Source organism: Crinia signifera, chromosome 2 (genome assembly GCF_055691185.1).
Source record: "Crinia signifera chromosome 2, ASM5569118v1, whole genome shotgun sequence".
Lineage (NCBI taxonomy): Eukaryota > Metazoa > Chordata > Amphibia > Anura > Myobatrachidae > Crinia > Crinia signifera.
Window position 1 is genome coordinate 341,835,198 of NC_139218.1, and position 18,786 is coordinate 341,853,983.

Consider the following 18,786-nt stretch of genomic DNA (forward strand, 5'->3'; position numbering starts at 1 on the left):
GATGCAGTCAATTTCCCGGCGATCGGAATCCCGGAGTTCAGAATCCCGAAACTTTCTCCCTCCGTGGGTGTCCACAACACCCATAGAGGGAGAATAAATGAGCATGCTGAGCATAGCGAGGCTCCTGGCCCGTTGCGTGGCGAGCGCAGCGAGCCCGCAAGGGGGGGCACTCCACGTCCCCCCCTTGTCGGGATTTCGGCGGTCGGGATTTTGAACGCCGGGATTCCATACCGAATCCGTTTATGCGTATGTATGTATGTATGTATGTATGTATGTATACAACTTTTCAATTACAATATTATTATGTACACTGGTTCCCTGAGACTCTGGTATAAAGAGAATGAAATGACACAGCAGCCTTATACAGTTATGGCAGATGAAGCATACCCCTACCTAATACAACAGGCTGGAACTCCCCGTTGCTGATCATCCACACTCCCATACAGCAGTTACTGTCATTGCAGTGTATTTCTCCTGGCTCCTTAATGTCCCCGAGTTTAGCCATAGGTAACCCAACAGGGTAAGAGGCATTCTCATGTACGGCACAGGATATTCCATTAGGATGGGCATCTACGGGTCAAATAGGTTGTGTTACACCAAAGTCCGTTCACTGCATCATTCCATTTCCAATAATTACACTCACCTGTCAGAAGAAGTGAAAAGATGGTCAAGTAAGCGATGACTCCTGTGTGAGACATTCCTATCAGATGCAGAGGTATTATGTATGTAGCGATTCCTCCCTGTCTTCCGCAGGATCCAGTCATTGGCCAGAATTTATTTGAGATATATACTGGAGATTTGTGGAAGAATGACCCAATTCTATTTGCCTATTATTATAATAAATAGTAATGTATCATTTCGCATACATTTCTCATCACGAAGTCCTGTAGCCTTTGTCCCCCCACTTGTATTGCTGATCTACTTTCTAACCCTACCCAGCAGGTCTGGTGAGAGGATAATAAAATCTCAAGGATACACAACACAGGGTGAATCTTGCCTGTTACGATATCGTGGGGGAGTGTAGTTCTGGCTCGGAACACCGAAGGAGGAAGTGATAAGTGAGCACAAACTACAGAAATTCAATTCACATTAAAAAAATGACTATAGCCCAAACTTGTCATTTTCAGATAGCACAGCCGCAAACGTGCAGCGGCCAGCAATCAGGTAGACATCTCCCCGCTTTAGGAAAATCCCGTCGTGCGAATGAATGTGTAGGGCTCGTGAAGACTTTGCAGCTGTGCCAAAATGTCTAAATCCTTTGTAAGATGCTCACCATTTTTCAGCGGACACCACCACTCACTGGAGGCTCGGAGTAGCCAGAGATTCAGTGGCTGCGATGACATCAGCCTGATGTCACACACCCTCCCCTAACTGTCTTTGGCACATCCTGAGTTTTCCCTGACACTCCCAGCATTTTTTCGTCAGGCATTAGCGTTTTGGTACGTCACACTTACCCACTTGTTTCCCCTCGAAGTGCCCGGTAGCATCACCGCTCCGGGTGTGGAGGAAAGGTCTACAGTGTCTATGTAGAGCAATAGGCTGACACCAAAAGGTCAACATTGACTAAAGGACCACATTAAGGGGGAGATTCTCTAAGCTAAAAATGCATCAAAAACCCCGTTATCTTGGTTTTTACCGCATTTTGGGATGCTGTAAGCAGAAAAATGTGGCGATGCCCCATAGAAGCCAATGGGCTTCTATCGCAACCCTCAGCCGCCCCGCGCCGACCCCCGCCGCCCCGCCTCGCCCCCTCACCTGTGTCCGGGCAGCACAGCGCAGTGCTGCCCGGACCTGTGACCTCCTCCCTGCACTGATCCTCTTCCGGGTGCAGGAAGGAGGAGAGGTGTAGGAGGGAGGGGAGAGCCGCCGGGACCTGCTGGGACCCGGCGACTCTCACCGCAAAGGACAGCTCTTAACGCAAGAGCTGTCCTTTGCCTTAATTATCGCATATGTTACAGCATATGCGATAATTAAATATGCGATGGGCAGCGAAGGGGGGCGGAGATTCTTAGAGAATCTCCCCCTAAAAATGTTGACCTTGACTAAAGGTCGACATAGGCAAAAAAACACCTGTCAACATGGATCCCCAATTAGTGTAGCATGTATTCTTGCACTTTTCCTGCCATGCTTCGGGCAGGGCACTTTCCCGTTCCCAATCGGAGCCCATGTGGATGTTAAAGTATGAAAAAGTCCAAAAATGTAGGACACATGCACTGTGCAACTTTTTAGTGACTTGGGGGCCTATGTACTAAACCTAGTAGAGTAGGGGTGGGAACACACGACCCACCAGGGAAGCTGCAATCCACCCCCACGCCGCCCAGTGACTGACCTCAGAAAGGAAATCCCTCAGTGGCGCTGATTTGAAAAAAGCAGCGTCTATCCTAGAAAAAAAGGTGAGTGTTGCTGGGGTGCCCTGTATGGTTGCTGGTATTTGTGCCCAGGGAGGGGTAAAAACTGTGCTGGGTGGAGGAAGGATAGGCTACAAAGTCTGCCAGGAGGGCAAGTGGGGGTGATAGAAGCTGTTGTGTTCAGGGGAGAGGATGGTAGAAGCTGCTATCTGGGTCCAGGGGAGAGGAGGGGTGGTAGGGTAGTAGAAGCTGCTATCTGGTTCCAGGGGAAATAGGAGGGAGGGGAACTAGTAACTGCACCCAGGGAGAGAGAGAGGAGCTGCAAATATGATTGACAACAGCATGATACTAGATGTTGTTTGTTTTCAGTACTGTTTTTTATTTTTATTACTGGATTATATAATGTTCATTTTGGATCATACTGTGTGGCATTGGCCTCAAACCGGCTGGCATAACATGAATTTGGGATCAATCCAGGTGGCAGAATGTGAATTTTGGCTCAATCTGGGTTGCATAATGTGTAAGGGGAAAGTATAAGGAGGTGTATTATTGTGTTACATAATGTTTATAAGGGGTATATGGTGTGGTACACTCAAGGACATCCCCCCATTTGAGTGGCTGCACCCCCTTTTGAGTTGCCACACCCTCTTTTCCTGAGCACGGCCCTCGAATATTTACTGGAAGTGTTAAGTGGCCCTCCAGCTGAAATAACTGCCCACCCCTGCCTTAGAGAGAGATAGATAAAGTGGACGGAGATACCAGCCAATCAGCTCCTTACTGCCATGTTACAGTTGGAGATGGTTGGTTGGAGCACTAAACTAAATTAGCAAAGAGCCTGTAACCACCTGGAACGAAGCAAGAAATACCTGGAAACGGGTATGGAAGGAATGCCAGAAACTTTTTTTGACAGGGAGGCCAGGAGGCCCAGTAGTGTAGCTGCTGCCCCTGTAGTTGTCACTTCTATGCAAAGCTGGCACTGGCCACCATCCAATCAGAGCTTGTGTACCGACAGCCGTTGTCAGTGATTGACTGCAAGGCCACAAGCTCCGATTTTCTCACAATCTGGCGCCAAATTTGAAATGCAAGTGTGGGAAAAGCATGCACTACATGGGCATTATATGTGCAAGTGGAACATCAGGGGGCACTATATGTGTAAGCAACACTAGTAGGGGCATATGTGTGTAAGTGGCACTGCAGAGTACCACTAAAATGCCATGGCTGATAATGCATGCAGTGGCGTACCTTAAACGCTGGCACAAGTGGCGGATCTAGACTTCTCTTCTAGGGGGGGGTTTACTGTTTAGACTTGACCCTCCCCCTCTAGTCCTGACTCCTCCCCTTCTCATGCCTGACTCCTCCCACTGTAAGACTGCCCCCCAAATAATAATAAAAAAAACACAATAATAAATGTAAAAGTAAAAACCCTGCATGGGGGGTCTGCATTGCAAACACACTGTATGTGCAGCCGGACACACCAGCAGCTGGACAGTGCACACACAAGGGAGCTCCAGGCTGTGGCTGCTCCCGCTCATCAGGCGACTTCATCCTGAAACCAGGCACACAACGGGCACACACCCACAGCAATCAGGGTGGCAAACCACCTAATTAACAGCCCACCAGCCAATAGGACGGCAGGATGGGGAGAGAAAGCCACGCTATATCAGCTAATCACCTCCCCATCATCACTACAATCATTAGTAGTTGCAGGTGCAGATGCGGCCAGCAGCAGTGAGGAGTATACCCCTCGCCCCCCCACAGTGATTCAACTGGCCTAGGGGGGGGGGGGGGGGGGGGGGGGGCGACCGCCCCATTCCCCCCCCCCCCCCCTTAAATCCGCCCCTGGCTGGCACCGCACAAAGCAGCATCTTTTGCCATGAAACCCCTGGCAACAAGTAATTAGAAGCCTTACTGTGGGGCATAATATGTAAGGGACATTTCTGTGTGTGGGACATAAAATGGTGTCAGCGGTATAACTGTGCCATAATATGGAAAAGTACGGTGTGTGGCATAAAGTGAAATAGTCATTACGGGGTGTGGCATAATGTGTAATGGGCATTACAGTGTGTAGCATAATTTGGTGTAAGGGGCATTATTATAAGAAGGAAAAATTGCTTGGAGGGAGGGGTGCCGAAACATACCCTTGCTCTCGGTAGCATGTCACCTAGCTACACCTCTGACCATAGGCTACAATGGCTAACACCAGACAAACCTGACGTTCGCTTTTGGAGCAAAGCTTGGTGAATTTGTCATTTTGCATTCAACATGGCTCTCACTGGTGTGCCCTGACAGAGGATGAAGCTGACAAAGCACGGGAGTGTGCATCATCAGCGACAAAGTACATATACACTAGACAACATTATAACCGGTCGTTATCAGTGGTGGCTCTTACCAGTATGGAGGAGGGGGCTGGCGCAATGTGGCCCCAACCCCCCTCCACTGCCACTGCTGCCGCCACTGCCGTCGTTCCCAACCACCACGCTCCCGAGTCCCCTGCACGGGGCCAGCGCATGCGCAGTAACTTCATACATACTCAGGGCCGCCGAGAGGCAGGGGGGCGGGTACATTTTACCTGGGCCCGGGCCTGCCAGGGGGGCCCGGGTCCCGACACACACTTAAAAAATATATATATTTATCTCCCTCTCTCGGCCGGCTCTTGGCCTCCTCCTGCAGCATGAGACACACTGGGTCTAGTAAGGGGCCACGCCCCCAAATTTGCCTAAGCCCGGTCAGCGATGGCTGTCCTGCTCCTGTTCTTGGTTCAAAAGGTAATGCCGCCCGCAATGCATGGCTATGGACAGGGGGACCAGACAAAAAGCGTGTGTGTGTGTGTGTAACAGGCTGTGTATGTATGTATATATGTGTGTGTAACAGGCTATGTGTGTGTGTGTGTAACAGGCTGTGTGTGTGTGTGTGTGTGTGTGTGCAACAGGCTGTGTGTGTGTGTGTAACAGGCTGTGTGTGTGTAACAGGCTTTGTATATATGTATATATGTGTGTAACAGGCTATGTGTGTGTGTGTGTGTGTGTGTGTAACAGGCTTTGTATGTATGTATATGTGTGTGTGTGTGTGTGTGTGTGTGTGTGTGTGTGTGTAAAAGGCTGTGTATGTATGTATTTATGTGTGTGTAACAGGCTGTGTGTGTGTGTGTGTGTGTGTGTAACAGGCTATGTATGTATATGTGTTTGTGTAACAGGCTATGTATGTATATGTGTGTGTGTGTGTGTGTGTGTGTGTGTTTGTGTAACAGGCTATGTATGTATATGTGTTTGTGTAACAGGCTATGTATGTATATGTGTGTGTGTGTGTGTGTGTGTGTGTGTGTGTGTGTGTGTGTGAGTGACACAGGCTATAAATTTATATATGTGTGTGTGTGTGTGTGTGTGTGTGTGTGTGTGTGTAACAGGCTTTGTATGTATATATGTGTGTGTGTGTGTGTGTGTGTGTGTGTAACAGGCTATGTATGTATATGTGTGTGTAACAGGCTATGTATGTATATGTGTGTATGTATATGTGTGTGTGACAGGCTATGTACTGTATGTGTAAAGGAACAGGCTATGTGTGTGTGTAACAGGATATGTATGTATATGTGTGTGTGTGTGTGTGTGTGTGACAGGCTATGTATGTATATGTGTGTGTGTAACAGGCTATGTATGTATATGTGTGTGTGTGTGTGTGACAGGCTATGTACTGTATGTGTAAAGGAACAGGCTATGTGTGTGTGTAACAGGCTATGTATGTATATGTGTGTGTGTGTAACAGGCTATGGCCCTCATTCAGGTTGGTTCGCTCCCCCGCACGTTCACACAGGGGAGCGATGTTGTGCATGTGCAGCCACGGCAAACCGATTATTTGCCGCCCCGATCGCATGCAGCAGTGTGGACGGAAGCGTGGGGTGGTGGATATGGGTTGCGCCCATGGGAACTCCCATGACGTGGGTGCCGGGGGAGGGCAGCTGATGTCACCGGATGTCAGCTGCCCACCCTCTTCTCGTACTGGAGCGCCACAGATCTTAGACAGCAGAGGCTGACTTAGATCTGCGAGCGCTTGAGAAATCATTTGATGGTCGGCGACCGCACTGCCCTGCACACAAGCTGCAAATCGATGATTATGTAAAACATCCGTTCGCATGCGTGAAATCTGAGGTATTTAGATGACCCGCAATCAGAATGACCTCCAATCAGAGGCGTAACTAGAACTTTGTGGGCCCCATAGCAAAATTTCTAATGGGGCCCCCCCGGCAATGCCCATTACGCATTATGCGACACACTGTAATGCCCCTTACAGAATATGCTACACACCACAATACCCTTACACATTATGCAACACACCGCAAAGCCGTTTGCACATTATGCAACACACTGTAATACCTTTACACCATCTGTGACACCCTGCAAGGCCCTATACACAAAATGTGACACACCGCAATACCCTTACACCATATGCGACACACCCTAACACATTATGCAACACACCGCAATGGCCATTACACAATATACAACACACCGCAATGCCCCTTAGACAATATGCGACACACTGTAATACCCTTACACATTATGTGACACTGCAAGGCCCATTACAAACTATTCCAATAGTCACAGCCTGATATGATAAACACATTAAGTAAAAAAACACAGAAACTCAGATCAACATAAAAAAAAAAGTAGATAAATCATTTTAAAATGGTGCTGCTACAACATGTTTATCTCACCACCAGGAGCAGCAGCAGCAGCCAGCCGGACTTCACCCATACTTTCTGTCGAGGCCACACAGTGAGCTGTCAGCGTGGGCCAGTCTGCCATGCAGGATGAGGGGCGGGCATCCTGCGCATCACTCCTCTCCATGTTTGGGCTTCACATGGTGACAGTACCCCAGCCCCCTTGCGGCTCCTTCTGCGGTCACTCAGTGGCGCACAGCGCCAACCCCGCCAGCCTCCTTTCGCATGCTGCTGCCTCTCGCCTGACTACTATTGCCGGCACTGCACGGTGCTACCCCCCGCCCGTATCCTTCCTCATTGTACAACCCCCAACTGGCTTCTTACTTGCCGTAGTGGAGGCGCGCTGAAGCAGGCGGCCGCGGCAGCTTTATAATTAAATTATTTAATTATAAAGCTGCCGCCTGCTTCAGCGCGCCTACTCTACGGCAAGTAAGAAGCCAGTTGGGGGTTGTACAATGAGGAAGGAGACGGGCGGGGGGTAGCGCCGTGCAGCGCCGGCAGTAGTAGTTTAACTACCGAGGGTGCAGGGGACTGCTTGCTGTCCACGGGCCCCCCCGCCGCCGGGCCCCATAGCAGCTGCACCCCCTGCACCCTCGGTAGTTCCGCCACTGCCTCCAATGTGTGTGAAGGGAACAGGCTACATGGGGCCCATTTATGACGGATCATATATGGAATGCGATCTGGGTGGGACCATACTGCCCAGGATCACATGAGATTAAAGAGGTTTAATGGACACAATCCCCCCTCTCCCTCCAGGTGCACATACCTCTGGCCATCACAATGCAGCTGCTCTTGGTGCCGGATCTGTAACAACCCATATCCACCACCCCACGCTTCTGTCCACACTGCTGCATGCGAACGGGGCGGCAAATAATCGATTTGAATTTTGGCTCATTCTGTGTAGCATAATGTGTAAGGGGCAAGTATAAGGGGTGCATAAAGGGTATATGGTGTGGTACACACCCCTATATCCTTTAATGGCCACACCTCTTTTCTGTAGCTCACCACTCCAGGGGGGCCCCGTGACGCTGTTGTACCGGGGCGCAGGATTTCTCTTGGCAACCCTGTACATACTGCGCATGCGCTGGCCCAAGATTCCGGGGCTGCCTTTGCAGGAGACCCCGGAGGCTTGATCGGGTTCCCGGATCCGGCGCATGCGCAGTATGGTCCGTGGTACTGTGCATGCGCAAAACCCGTTTTGGGGGCAGAAACAGTGGCGGATTTTACCTGGGGGGCTGCAGCTCTGCAGCCCATAGGTAAAAACCGCCACTGGTCGTTATCAGTGACGGCTCCAGTGGAGGGGATGCAGAACAGTGCAAAATGCAAATAGAGGAGCAACTGCCAATAAGTGAGTTTGGAATGTCAGTTGGTGCTGTTGCTCTGCCTCCCTTATTTGAATTTTGAACTGTGCTGCACTGCAGTTCCACCTCTGGAGCCTCCCCTGGTCATTATCATGCATAGCATTTAAGACCCATACACACTAGACGACCCCACCAATGCCAGTATCTGTGGCGGAGGGGACCCAGCAGGGGGTACATGTATAGGCAAGCAGGGCTGGATTTGTGCCTAGGCCCGTGAGGCACCGGCCTCAGGGCAGCACCAATTAAGGGCGGCAGGCAGGCTGACATTCTGTTAAATGGCACAGCAGGTGGGCAGCGGCGAGTGACGAGCGCCGCCACCACAGACATGAATTATCATATGTTGGCGGCAGCGCCGCTCGTCACCCGCCACTGCCCACCCACTCTGCCATGCACATTACATCACCGCTTAGTGGCTGGGTCCGACGGTCCCCCTGCGTGTCCCGAAATGGCTCAGGCTCACTGCTGCCTGCTCCCGCCCATTGGCTACTCTACACACACACAGTCTATTGGCTGCTGTGTATCCAGCAGCTGAGCTGAGCGGCGTGCAGATCCTCCCTGCGCTCAGTCAGTCACAGTGTGTGAGCCGGAGAGAGACTGACGGAGACACTGTGCTAATCACTGTACTAAGTGCCTCCCTCCCTCCAGGTCCTCTATACAGTGAGCAGTCCAGAGTGCTTAAAAAAATATTAAGGTGGGCTACAGTTAAATTTTTATGAAATATATAAATAACAATATATATACATGTATGATTACATTAAAATAGGAGGAGGGGGGGGGGGGCACAAAAATGTTGTGCCTAGGGGCGGCCTGACCCCTAAATTCGCCCCTGTAGGCAAGTGTACACACTAGAAGATAAAGTGAAAGATATCTTTCAGAAAGAGCTTTCTGACATACCTCCCAACATGACCCTCTCCAGGAGGGACACATTGCTCTGCTCCTGCACTTCACTCTTAAGTTTGATTGCCATCGCCTGTGGAGAAACACAATTCTTATTAGCTAACCTGTTCAAAAACAGGTGATGACAATCATACATTAAGAGGAAAGTCCAGCAGCAGAGTACTACTAGTTTGTCCCGAACAGAGACGTTTATGGTTTGGCCTGCAACTTCTACTTAGGACTGGACATTATTAACGAACGCTACACCAACAACAGTGTAAATATTAAACACCAACACAGTTACTAGATACTTACTATTCGGCTTCAGCACTATTAAAACAAAACGATTGCGGCGTTGAAAGAACTATAGCAATATAGGCGAGTGCTGCCACCTAGTGTATGATTTGCAGAATCCCATTCGAGGACATTGTTAATGAAAGACCAAGCTGTCTGCAATAACGAGCAATTGCCTCGCTGCTAATCTGCTACATGTCGAATTCAGGGGTTGTGCATAAAAGTATCCTGTGAGCAGTTGCTGCACTGTAATGCACTCCATCTGTTGAGACAAGGAGTTTGAGAGCAGCAGCAGGTGGGTCTACGGGGTTTCTCTTACTGAATTTTAAGCTAAATGAGCCTTTTCCTCATCTTGGGACAAGTAGTGGACAACAATCAATTTGGGGTGCTGGATGAGGTGCTATTGTATTTCATGTACAGGTGGATGGAACTCTTCAGGAATATATTTAACACTATAACAACGTTGACTTGCATTTAATGAAAACACAGGTTTTCTAGGGGCCCATTTAGCATTGGATTGCATATGCAATGCTTACCTGGGCGCATTGCAATATGTGATCCTTTTGGTTGAATGTATCATCGTGTAGATGCTTTTGGAGCCTGTATCTGCGCTCTGCTTTGCTGGGGTTCTGTGCATGTGGGGATAGCAGCAGGGATAGGAGATTCCTGCTGCAGTCCCTCCTACATACATTTGGGGGATACTTAATATTTGCGGCTAACCCATGTGTTTTCGGGGAATTGGCTGCAAATGTTATGATAAATTGGCCCCTAGAATGGTCACTTGAATTCTGCTTAGAGAAGCATGAACTCTGGGAAATTAAACTCTTGCTTGCCCTTGGGTATTAGAAAACCATTACTAGGTAATGGTGACAACCAATGAGGGCCAGTAAGTATTTGCATAAATGAAATTGGAGAACATCTGGATCTTTAACTATGGAAATTTAATGCTTCAAAACATTTTCTTATATTAGGCTGTGCTTTTTTAATGTGGTGCTGCTTCATTTACTACTGCAGTTTCCCAAAGTTCACCTTTTTACTGTCCATGTTTTAACCCTTTCAGGTCCAAAGTGTAGTCAGGCTCAACAGCCCTAGCGCTAGTAGCAGATTCAGTGGTGAGACACTTTAAAATAAGAACATTAACATTGTTCAACATTCAATGTAGACCATTTTTGAATCCAATAAATTACAATTAATTTAAACACTTAGGGGATATGCAATCAAACGCTATTTAAGATGTGGGAAATAGCAGCGGCTCTCTATTCAATGCTGTCTTTAGCGACAGCATTGAAGCGGGATAACGGCAGAACGGGCATGACTTTAGAAGCTGTCGGGCCTGTTCTGCCGATAACTACAATAGATTTTTGCAATCCCGGCCACAGATTGCCAGTCCACGGCTGTTTTCGTGGCAGGCGGGACATTGAATCCTGTCTGTCATACGTCGGGGATTGACAGCTGTGGTCCCAGATTGCATACCCCCCTTAGACCAGACTGTTTGAATTTACTTTAACCACCTGTTCTCAAGAGTAACCCCTGAACTGTAATGGTAGAGTTTAGGAAACAAATCTATGGTGCAATGGTGTTCCTTTCTGTAGGTTTTTTTTTTTTCTTCCCCCTACCCTGGGAGTGTTGTATTAAATATTGTTCAAAGTGGAGAAACTGCCTATAGCAACAAACAGGTACTGTATCTAGTTAATTACTTCTATAGTACAATGACAGAAGCTGATTGTTGCTATAAACTTGACACAGTCCTCCCCTCTTACTGAACTTTTACTCTTCTAGTACATGATGTCTAGAAAATCCGAAGCTTCAGTGTCCCGGAAAAATAACCGTTACTCCCTCAGAGTAAATATGAAAAAGGTGGAGTATTTCTCAGATACCAGTGATGAGACTGGAGAAGACCTTGACGGCTCCTCTTCAGAGAAAGAGGTGGTAAAGCCACCAGTACTCCCATCAAGTGAATCTGAGGAGGAACCTCCAAATGAGTTCCTGCGCCGGAGAGCCAAGAACATCCAGGATAACAAAGCTATGGTTTGTTCCGAAGCTGGCAATCTGGCTATATACATGGCTATATACATGTGTGCTATCTCGGCTGATAAGTATTTTGTATGTGACTCATAGGGTGTTACTCATAGGGTGTTATTTATCAATGATTATTCTCATTCAGTCAATGGAGCCAGTGAATTGGCAGGGCTCCAGCTACAATGTGTGACAATGGCCGGTTAGTCAGGGTCATACTGGCCAGATTCGGCAGTCTACAACATGCAGAATCAGTGTTCACCCGTTGTCCATATCAGTGAAGCAGCACTGGTGGGTACGCTGTTGCTTGCTGAGCAGTACCAGACAGGAGCCCCCTGTCTCCCATTGCAGGTTTTATCAGGGCTGATTAACTACACAGCAGCAGCGGGTTACTGAACCTACCGGGAGTCTGAGCATATGCTGACCATGCGGTCCCTTTGGCGCTGCATTAAGTAGCCCATAGTCTACAATGGCCTCTGCCCAGGGCCGCCACTAGGATCTTCAATCGCCCATTGAAGCCTATGGGGATGTGGCTGCCTGTGGGACAGGAGGGATCACCGCAGGTATCTGCTGCGGTCCCTTCTACACACATTCTGGAAGTACTTAATACTGGCAGCTAACAACCAAAAATGGGTGTTTTGGGGGGGGAATTAGTTGTAAATCCCTAATGTACGCTACAAGACCAATGCTCTACAGCACATGATGGGACCAATGCTCTACAGCACATGATGGGACCAATGCTCTACAGCACATGATGGGACCAATGCTCTACAGCACATGATGGGTGCGTCAGATTATTATTTTCTTTTAGAAAGCTATTGCATAATGGGCTCTTGCATCCATCTAGATACAAAATATGGCAATCTTATTACCAAATATTGGCCAGTACATGCAGATACTTTCACTTTGAATGTGTCCGTGTTTGTTTCCGATGTATCTTGGCCATGCTAATCAATGCTGAGAACAACCTCTCAATAGAACACACGATGGGGGGAGAGGGGGAGAATGTGAGCTCCCAATATGGCAGAGAAGCCTCTCCGGCAATGTTAGATGGGTGGTCAGCAGGAGTCCCAGCAGCACTCGGGGTACATTTCATACTTATGTCAACATTAAGTGTTAGGGGTGCACAGGTGCCCCCCCACCACTGTTATGAATTTCTCTCTGCCACTAGCAATACCTTTTTATCAAAGACCTTTACTTTTTAGAACTGTATTCCATTAAAAGAAGCGCCCATCAATCAGATGTGTCTTGCATTGGTAATTGTACTAGACCTGGGGTAGCCAACCCTAGTCCTCGAGAGCTACCAACAGTGCATGTTTTGCAGGTCTCCTCACAGAATCACAAGTGAGCTAATTAGCTCCATCTGTGGATCTTTTAAAATGTCAGTGAATGAGTGCAGCAGCTAGGTTGTCTGGAAAATGTGAACTGTTGGTAGCTCTCGTAGGCTAGGGTTGGCTACCACTGCAATAGACTATTGTCATATCACTACATACCTGCGTCATCCATGTTTTGTAACATTACATGCAAATAAAGTAAAGAGTAATTAAAAGATAAAAACTGAAATCGGCAGGAGATTATGGTGTGGCTGAGATGTTTTATATAGTAGCGAATAGATGATGGTAGGCACGCCTAAATGGTGGTGTTAGACACGCCCAATAGGTGGTGCTGGACACACCCCTTTGACAGTGCACCCCCTAATAAAATGTGCTGCGCACACCTATGGGTACATGAAAGGGACATTTGTTCTTTTGACCCCCCCCGCAGGTGCTCCATAATACATACTGCTGAGATTCTGCCCACTAATACGGCATTGCTTATGCAATTATTAAACAGGCCCCTATTTCTCCATGCTGGAATACCCACATATGTACACTGTAAGATTTATCACTGTGATAAGGGTTAGGTAAAGACACAAGCCTTAAATATGTAATCGCGCAGCTACTGTACACTGTAAAACGATGGGGCTCTGTAATCCTGAATGGGGCATCCAGGTATATTCCTCCAGAGGTCAGGCCTCTCCATATTGAGGCAGCTGGTAAAAGCTTCCTCATGCAATCTTATGGCAGTAGCAGGACAGAGGCAGACTTTATCTAAAAGAGCATTCTCTGCAAAGTGACCTAGACTGGCTTGCAAAGTGGGGAGCGCATTCACCTGCAAGCAGTCATCTGTCAGCACCACAATTGGGGCAGTAGATGTATTGTTGCCACATAACTATAGAGCTGTATTTGTAATTCTGTAACTGCCAGATGTGGTCACAACTGGTCCTCTGTTCTGTAAATCCACAGCTGGCCAAGCTTATGGCAGAACTGATGATTCCAAAAGACTTGGCGCCAGAAACAAGACCCAGTGGCAGTGCCAGGGTAAGTAGAATATAGCTTTCCAACTGTAGGAAGCCACCTCTGCCATAGCTGTTTTCTATCCAGAAGCCACTTGCCACCTAGAAACCTTGACAATCTAAATGGGGAAAAAAATGTTGGCATCTTGACTGTTGACTATGATGGTCAAGTGTCCCGCTCTGTCAACAGTGCTTGTTCTATAAACCTCTATCCAGTTCTGTTGTGAAACTTCTACATTTTTTTTTTTCCTCTCCCAGAAGTACAAGAGTCGTCCCAGTGACCCTTCCTTTGTAGTGGAACCAAGGAGAAACCCAGAGCGTACGACTCGCCGCATGACCCGCTCTATGGGAGTCTTAAAACTATCGCCAGAGAAAAACAAAACCTATCTGGATCAGCCCAAAAAAGTAGGGAGGATCTCCAGGGTTAAGAGCAAGGTTCCTGGGTTTTAGTTGATTTATAAACATCATAGGGTGTGGGCTTGCATGGAGGATGACTGGACGAGGAATGCTCAATTGGGTGGGTCAAGTGTGTCCAGATATATCAACTAATTATTCCTTTCTCTGCCAGTGGCTTACTAATCTTCAAAATGTATACTGTGGGATGAAGGTAGACAACATGGTCCAAGTGGTTCTTGTCTGACTAATTCTAGGTTTCTATGTCTGTGGGGTGTTTACTTTGCATGGCTAAATAGAACCCACTCCTCCATCACTCACTATTACTACAAGCAATGCATTTTCTTTTCCAATAGAAAGAGCAAAGAAGGCGGCAATCCTCCCGGCTCAGCATTAATACTATTCCCCATGTGGTGCGACCAGTGGATGAAATAACAGAGGATGAGCTGAAGAACATTGCGGAGAATGTGAAGGAGAAAGTATACAATGCGGTCAATGTGAGCAACTGGGGGTTTAATCTGTAGCTATGCATTCCCTAATACTCTATTTGTACTGTACCCTCTTGGCAAGCACCCTCTGCCCTCTATTACGGCACAATGCCAATCCTGAGTGCTTTGAGGACTGGTACAGTCAGTCATTTTATTTTCCGCTCCCCCTTAGGGTTCCACGTGCCATCAGTGCCGACAGAAAACTATAGACACAAAAACCAATTGCCGCAATGTTGAGTGTCATGGAATCCAAGGGCAGTTCTGTGGCCCCTGCCTGCGGAATAGATATGGAGAGGACGTGCGCAAAGCTCTTCTAGATCCTGTAAGTGGGGGAAATAATTGGGCAAAACTGGGCTGCAGATGGTATAACTTATCTGGTTAGGCGGATAGCCGTATGGGGTGTATAGCTTGCTTGCATAGGTTTATAGTAGGTCTGTAACTAGGGGGGTTGAGTGCTGTTTCAAAGAGTGACCCTTTTCTGACCTCACTGCTTGCAGGGTGCCTGGCACTGAGTGTATAGGATCTGTGCTCTGGTATCTGTCTTTGTAAATGCCCCTACATGTGCAGAGAAATACATAGGGCTATTTTTACACTATCCATTTCAGGCCAGACTGCAATAAAAAGCTGTGCCAGGCTTTAATGTCCTGGCCACCTGGGTAGCGGCTAAAGACCAGTTTTTGGTGTGCTACTGCAGCTCTCCCCTGCCCCAAACTTGGCATCCCATTAAACCCCACCCCCAAAATTAATTTGACAAGCATGGCAGAAATGGATATCTAGATAATTAATTTACTATAATTTTTCTTTTTATAAGCACACCATTAAATCCGGCTAAACCGGTGCATATGAAAGGCACCGCTGTCGGTCAACAAACTGTCTCAGATTGTCCTGGTGTTGGTTGCATGAAACAGCACTAAGAACATGCCATACATATCTGATTCCTCCCCTGCTATACGTTGAATTGGGCGGATTAACTAGACATGGATTAGTCCATAGTGTCTTGCTTTTGGCATTCAGGCCCTCTCTATCATTGTAGGAATGGTGAGGGAGAGTAAGAATTCCCGGTACTTGTGTATTTTGGCGGCGCCCCCGATGTCCATCGTGCAATGTTTTTATTGCATCGCATGCCATGCACCCGATGGCATGCAACGCGATTTTTGCCCCCTATGCGATGAAACATTGGATAATGGGTGCTTACAATGTTAAATGCAACCCCCCCACTATAAACGTGAACCCGAAGCGTGGCAATCGGCGGTGGTACGCATCCTCCAACATTTTCATACCCCCACTATCCACGTCGGCGTGGAGTTGAGAATAGAAAGTGTGGCGAGTCACCGTGCCCGAAGCATGGCAAGCGGACGCAGATACCTTCACAGGTATCCGCATCCCTTCGCAACGCTTCGGGCTCGCTGCGCTCTCCCACGAGCCCGAAGGGGGGTATGAAAAGGTCGGAGGATGTGTACCGCCGCCCCTCGCGGGCTCGCTGCGCTCGCCACGTTTCGGGTTTACGTTTATAGTGGGGGGGGGGGGGGTGGCGTAGGGGTGCATTTAACATTGTATAAGCACCCATTAGTGTGCTTATACAATGTTGTATGCCATACAATTGTATGACATTGTACAATATGCCTTATGGTATGCGATGCGATTGGCGCCGCCAAAATACATAAGTACCGAATTCCCCTTTATGGAGGTATTTGTGCTGTGATTTAACTAGAACTGCAACTGGGTGTGACCTTGTGCATGGAATTTCAGCATTCAATTGGGGTTGAGATAAAAATTTGGACTGACCTGTAGGGTTTGTAAAGAAGCCATAACAATCCTTCTACAGCACATATTGTGACCGGTGGGGGAAACTGACAATTTAGTATGCAGCAAAGTAATTTCCGCTTCCTGGAGCTGTGACTGGCAAAGGTCCCAATGAGAACCATGCTTTAACTGGAAAGTAGTTATGACTGTGGCATGAACAGGGTCCAAGTAGTATATAAACTACTAAATGCCCATCAATGAACTGTTCTAAACCTAGTTTTAACATCTCTCCAATTTCCTGTATAGCTTTATAAGAACCAATCATATGCCATGTTACACTCGCATGTTCTAGTGATGGTTGCATTTTCAAGTCCTATTATCTAGATTGGGGCCCAGTGGACCAAGTTTAAGTACCTGAAAACTGTTCGTTCAGGTCTCCACAGAATCAGAAGTCAGACAGTTGGCTGTACCTGTGGCTCTCTTGAAATGAAATGCATCTGCTATATAAGGCTGGGAAATGTAAAAGTCTCAGATTAAGAACCATGGTCTACTGTATGTCCTATGCCAATATGAATCGGCTTCTACATAACTGTGCACCCAATATTATACCTCCCAACATGACCCTCTCCAGGAGGGACACATGCTCTGCTCCTGGACTTTCTTCTTAATGTATGATTACCCTCATCTGTGTTGAACAGGTTAATAAGAAAGTGCTTCAACACAGGTGATGGCAATTATTCAAACCGAGTAATGTGTCCCTCCTGGAGAGGGTCATGTTGGCAGGTATGTCATTGCTCTAGGGCAGTGGTTCCCAACCCTGGTCTTCAAGTACCCCCAACAGTGCACGTTTTCCAGGTCAACCAGCAGGTGCACTCATTATTCAGACACATTTTGAAAGATCCAAAGGTGGAGCTAATTATAGCACTTCTGATTCTGTGTGGAGACTTAGAAAACGTCCACTGTTGGGGGTACTTGAGGACCAGGGTTGGGAACCACTGCTCTAGGGTTTTCCACTCATCAAGCATGAGTATCTAGGTCTTGACTAAGTGGTTTAAATATTTCTTCAGTTAATTTACCGACCCGTGCTAAAGAGTGTTTCCCTAATGTATGGACTGTAAATAGGCCTTTAGGACTGGGATTGTGACATTAGTATTCATCCATTAGGTAAAATAGAGAAATAGATTGTGATGTGGAGAGGTGTGGGTCTTGCCCTCTGTGTTATATGGCATCTATAATTGCAGGACTGGACTTGTCCACCATGTAGAGGGATTTGTAACTGCAGCTTTTGCCGGCACCGAGATGGTTACAGTGCCACTGGCATACTCTTTCCTCTGGCACGTCACCGTGGCTACAGTGATGTACACTCTTATCTTAACAGGTAAGACATGCACCAACCCACCCACCACTACCTTTCCTCCCAAAGACTAATATAATTAATGTATGCTTTTGTTCTAGCTTGCAAAAATCAAGTGATGAAGAGAGTGATGAGGATCCTGCACAATGAATGTCACCCCCTTTGATGGCTTTTGTGTTTTGTTTTTTGTGTGTTTTTATATTTATAAAGGCTAATAAACTTGTATTTAACTCTTAGTGTGACTTCTAATTTCAGTTTAAAAAATAAAATTAAAATTGTACTGATGTGGGGTAGTGGTGTGGATACATTCCATACAGCTGCATGGGTTGGCTGGGGAAGCTTTGCAAACAGGTGTAGTGTGCAGTCCTCCATCTTGGCTGGAGGCTTCTCTGCAGTATTTCCATAAGGCAGTGATGGCTAACCTTGACACTCCAGCTGTTGTTGAACTACATATCCCAGCATGCCCTGCATCCGGTTTAGCATGGCCAAATGGTAAAGTGTCAAGGTTAGCCATCACTGCCATAAGGTGTCTGTTCATGTCTCCATAAGCATTCTAGTCTTGTATGGTGCTTTTTTCCAGGATGCGGTTGACAATAAATAGATTGACCGCTATTGGTAGACCGACCATAGATTGACATGTGTTTCTCCTCCGTTCATTTCTCGTAATGGATCTGACACACCTACTCAATCAACGGCCAAATCCGAATGTCTGTCTGATTTGGTCGTGGCTGCTGCTCACCTGGCTGGGACTGACTGAGTGAGCGATGGAGGAGGGTGTGAGAGGCAGATGGGTGGTTGGTACTTTTGAGCTACTGCTCACCCTTTGCCATCCTTCCTGCCTCAATATAACAGTCTTTCCGAAAG

The 18,786-nt window shown here is 47.5% G+C and overlaps 2 protein-coding genes across 5 annotated transcripts in view; one reads left to right on the plus strand and one right to left on the minus strand.

Annotated features, from left to right (window-relative positions):
- AMHR2 (anti-Mullerian hormone receptor type 2) overlaps nucleotides 1–9,641 on the minus strand; it is an 89,479-nt gene extending 79,838 nt beyond the window's left edge. For 2 of the 4 annotated variants that reach the window (XM_083169582.1, XM_083169580.1), the window contains exons 1-2: nucleotides 644–1,046; nucleotides 394–570 (exon numbers count right to left, since the gene is read on the minus strand). In XM_083169582.1, coding sequence (XP_083025708.1) covers nucleotides 394–570; nucleotides 644–764 — 298 coding nt within the window. In that variant the 5' untranslated portion in view covers nucleotides 765–1,046. Of the gene's footprint in view, nucleotides 1–393; nucleotides 571–643; nucleotides 1,047–9,614 lie in introns of those variants that run through there. The other 2 variants (XM_083169581.1, XM_083169583.1) reach the window with 2 other exon arrangements.
- Nucleotides 9,642–9,740: 99 nt separating this feature from the next.
- Nucleotides 9,741–18,158, plus strand: LOC146057837 (cell division cycle-associated protein 7-like). The gene is made up of 8 exons (XM_083169584.1): nucleotides 9,741–9,888; nucleotides 11,373–11,621; nucleotides 13,895–13,969; nucleotides 14,203–14,349; nucleotides 14,694–14,834; nucleotides 14,998–15,147; nucleotides 17,810–17,946; nucleotides 18,024–18,158. Exons 2-8 carry the CDS (start codon nucleotides 11,376–11,378, stop codon nucleotides 18,070–18,072), a joined length of 945 nt encoding a protein of 314 aa, XP_083025710.1. The 5' UTR covers nucleotides 9,741–9,888; nucleotides 11,373–11,375; the 3' UTR covers nucleotides 18,073–18,158.
- Nucleotides 18,159–18,786: the final 628 nt, after the last annotated feature.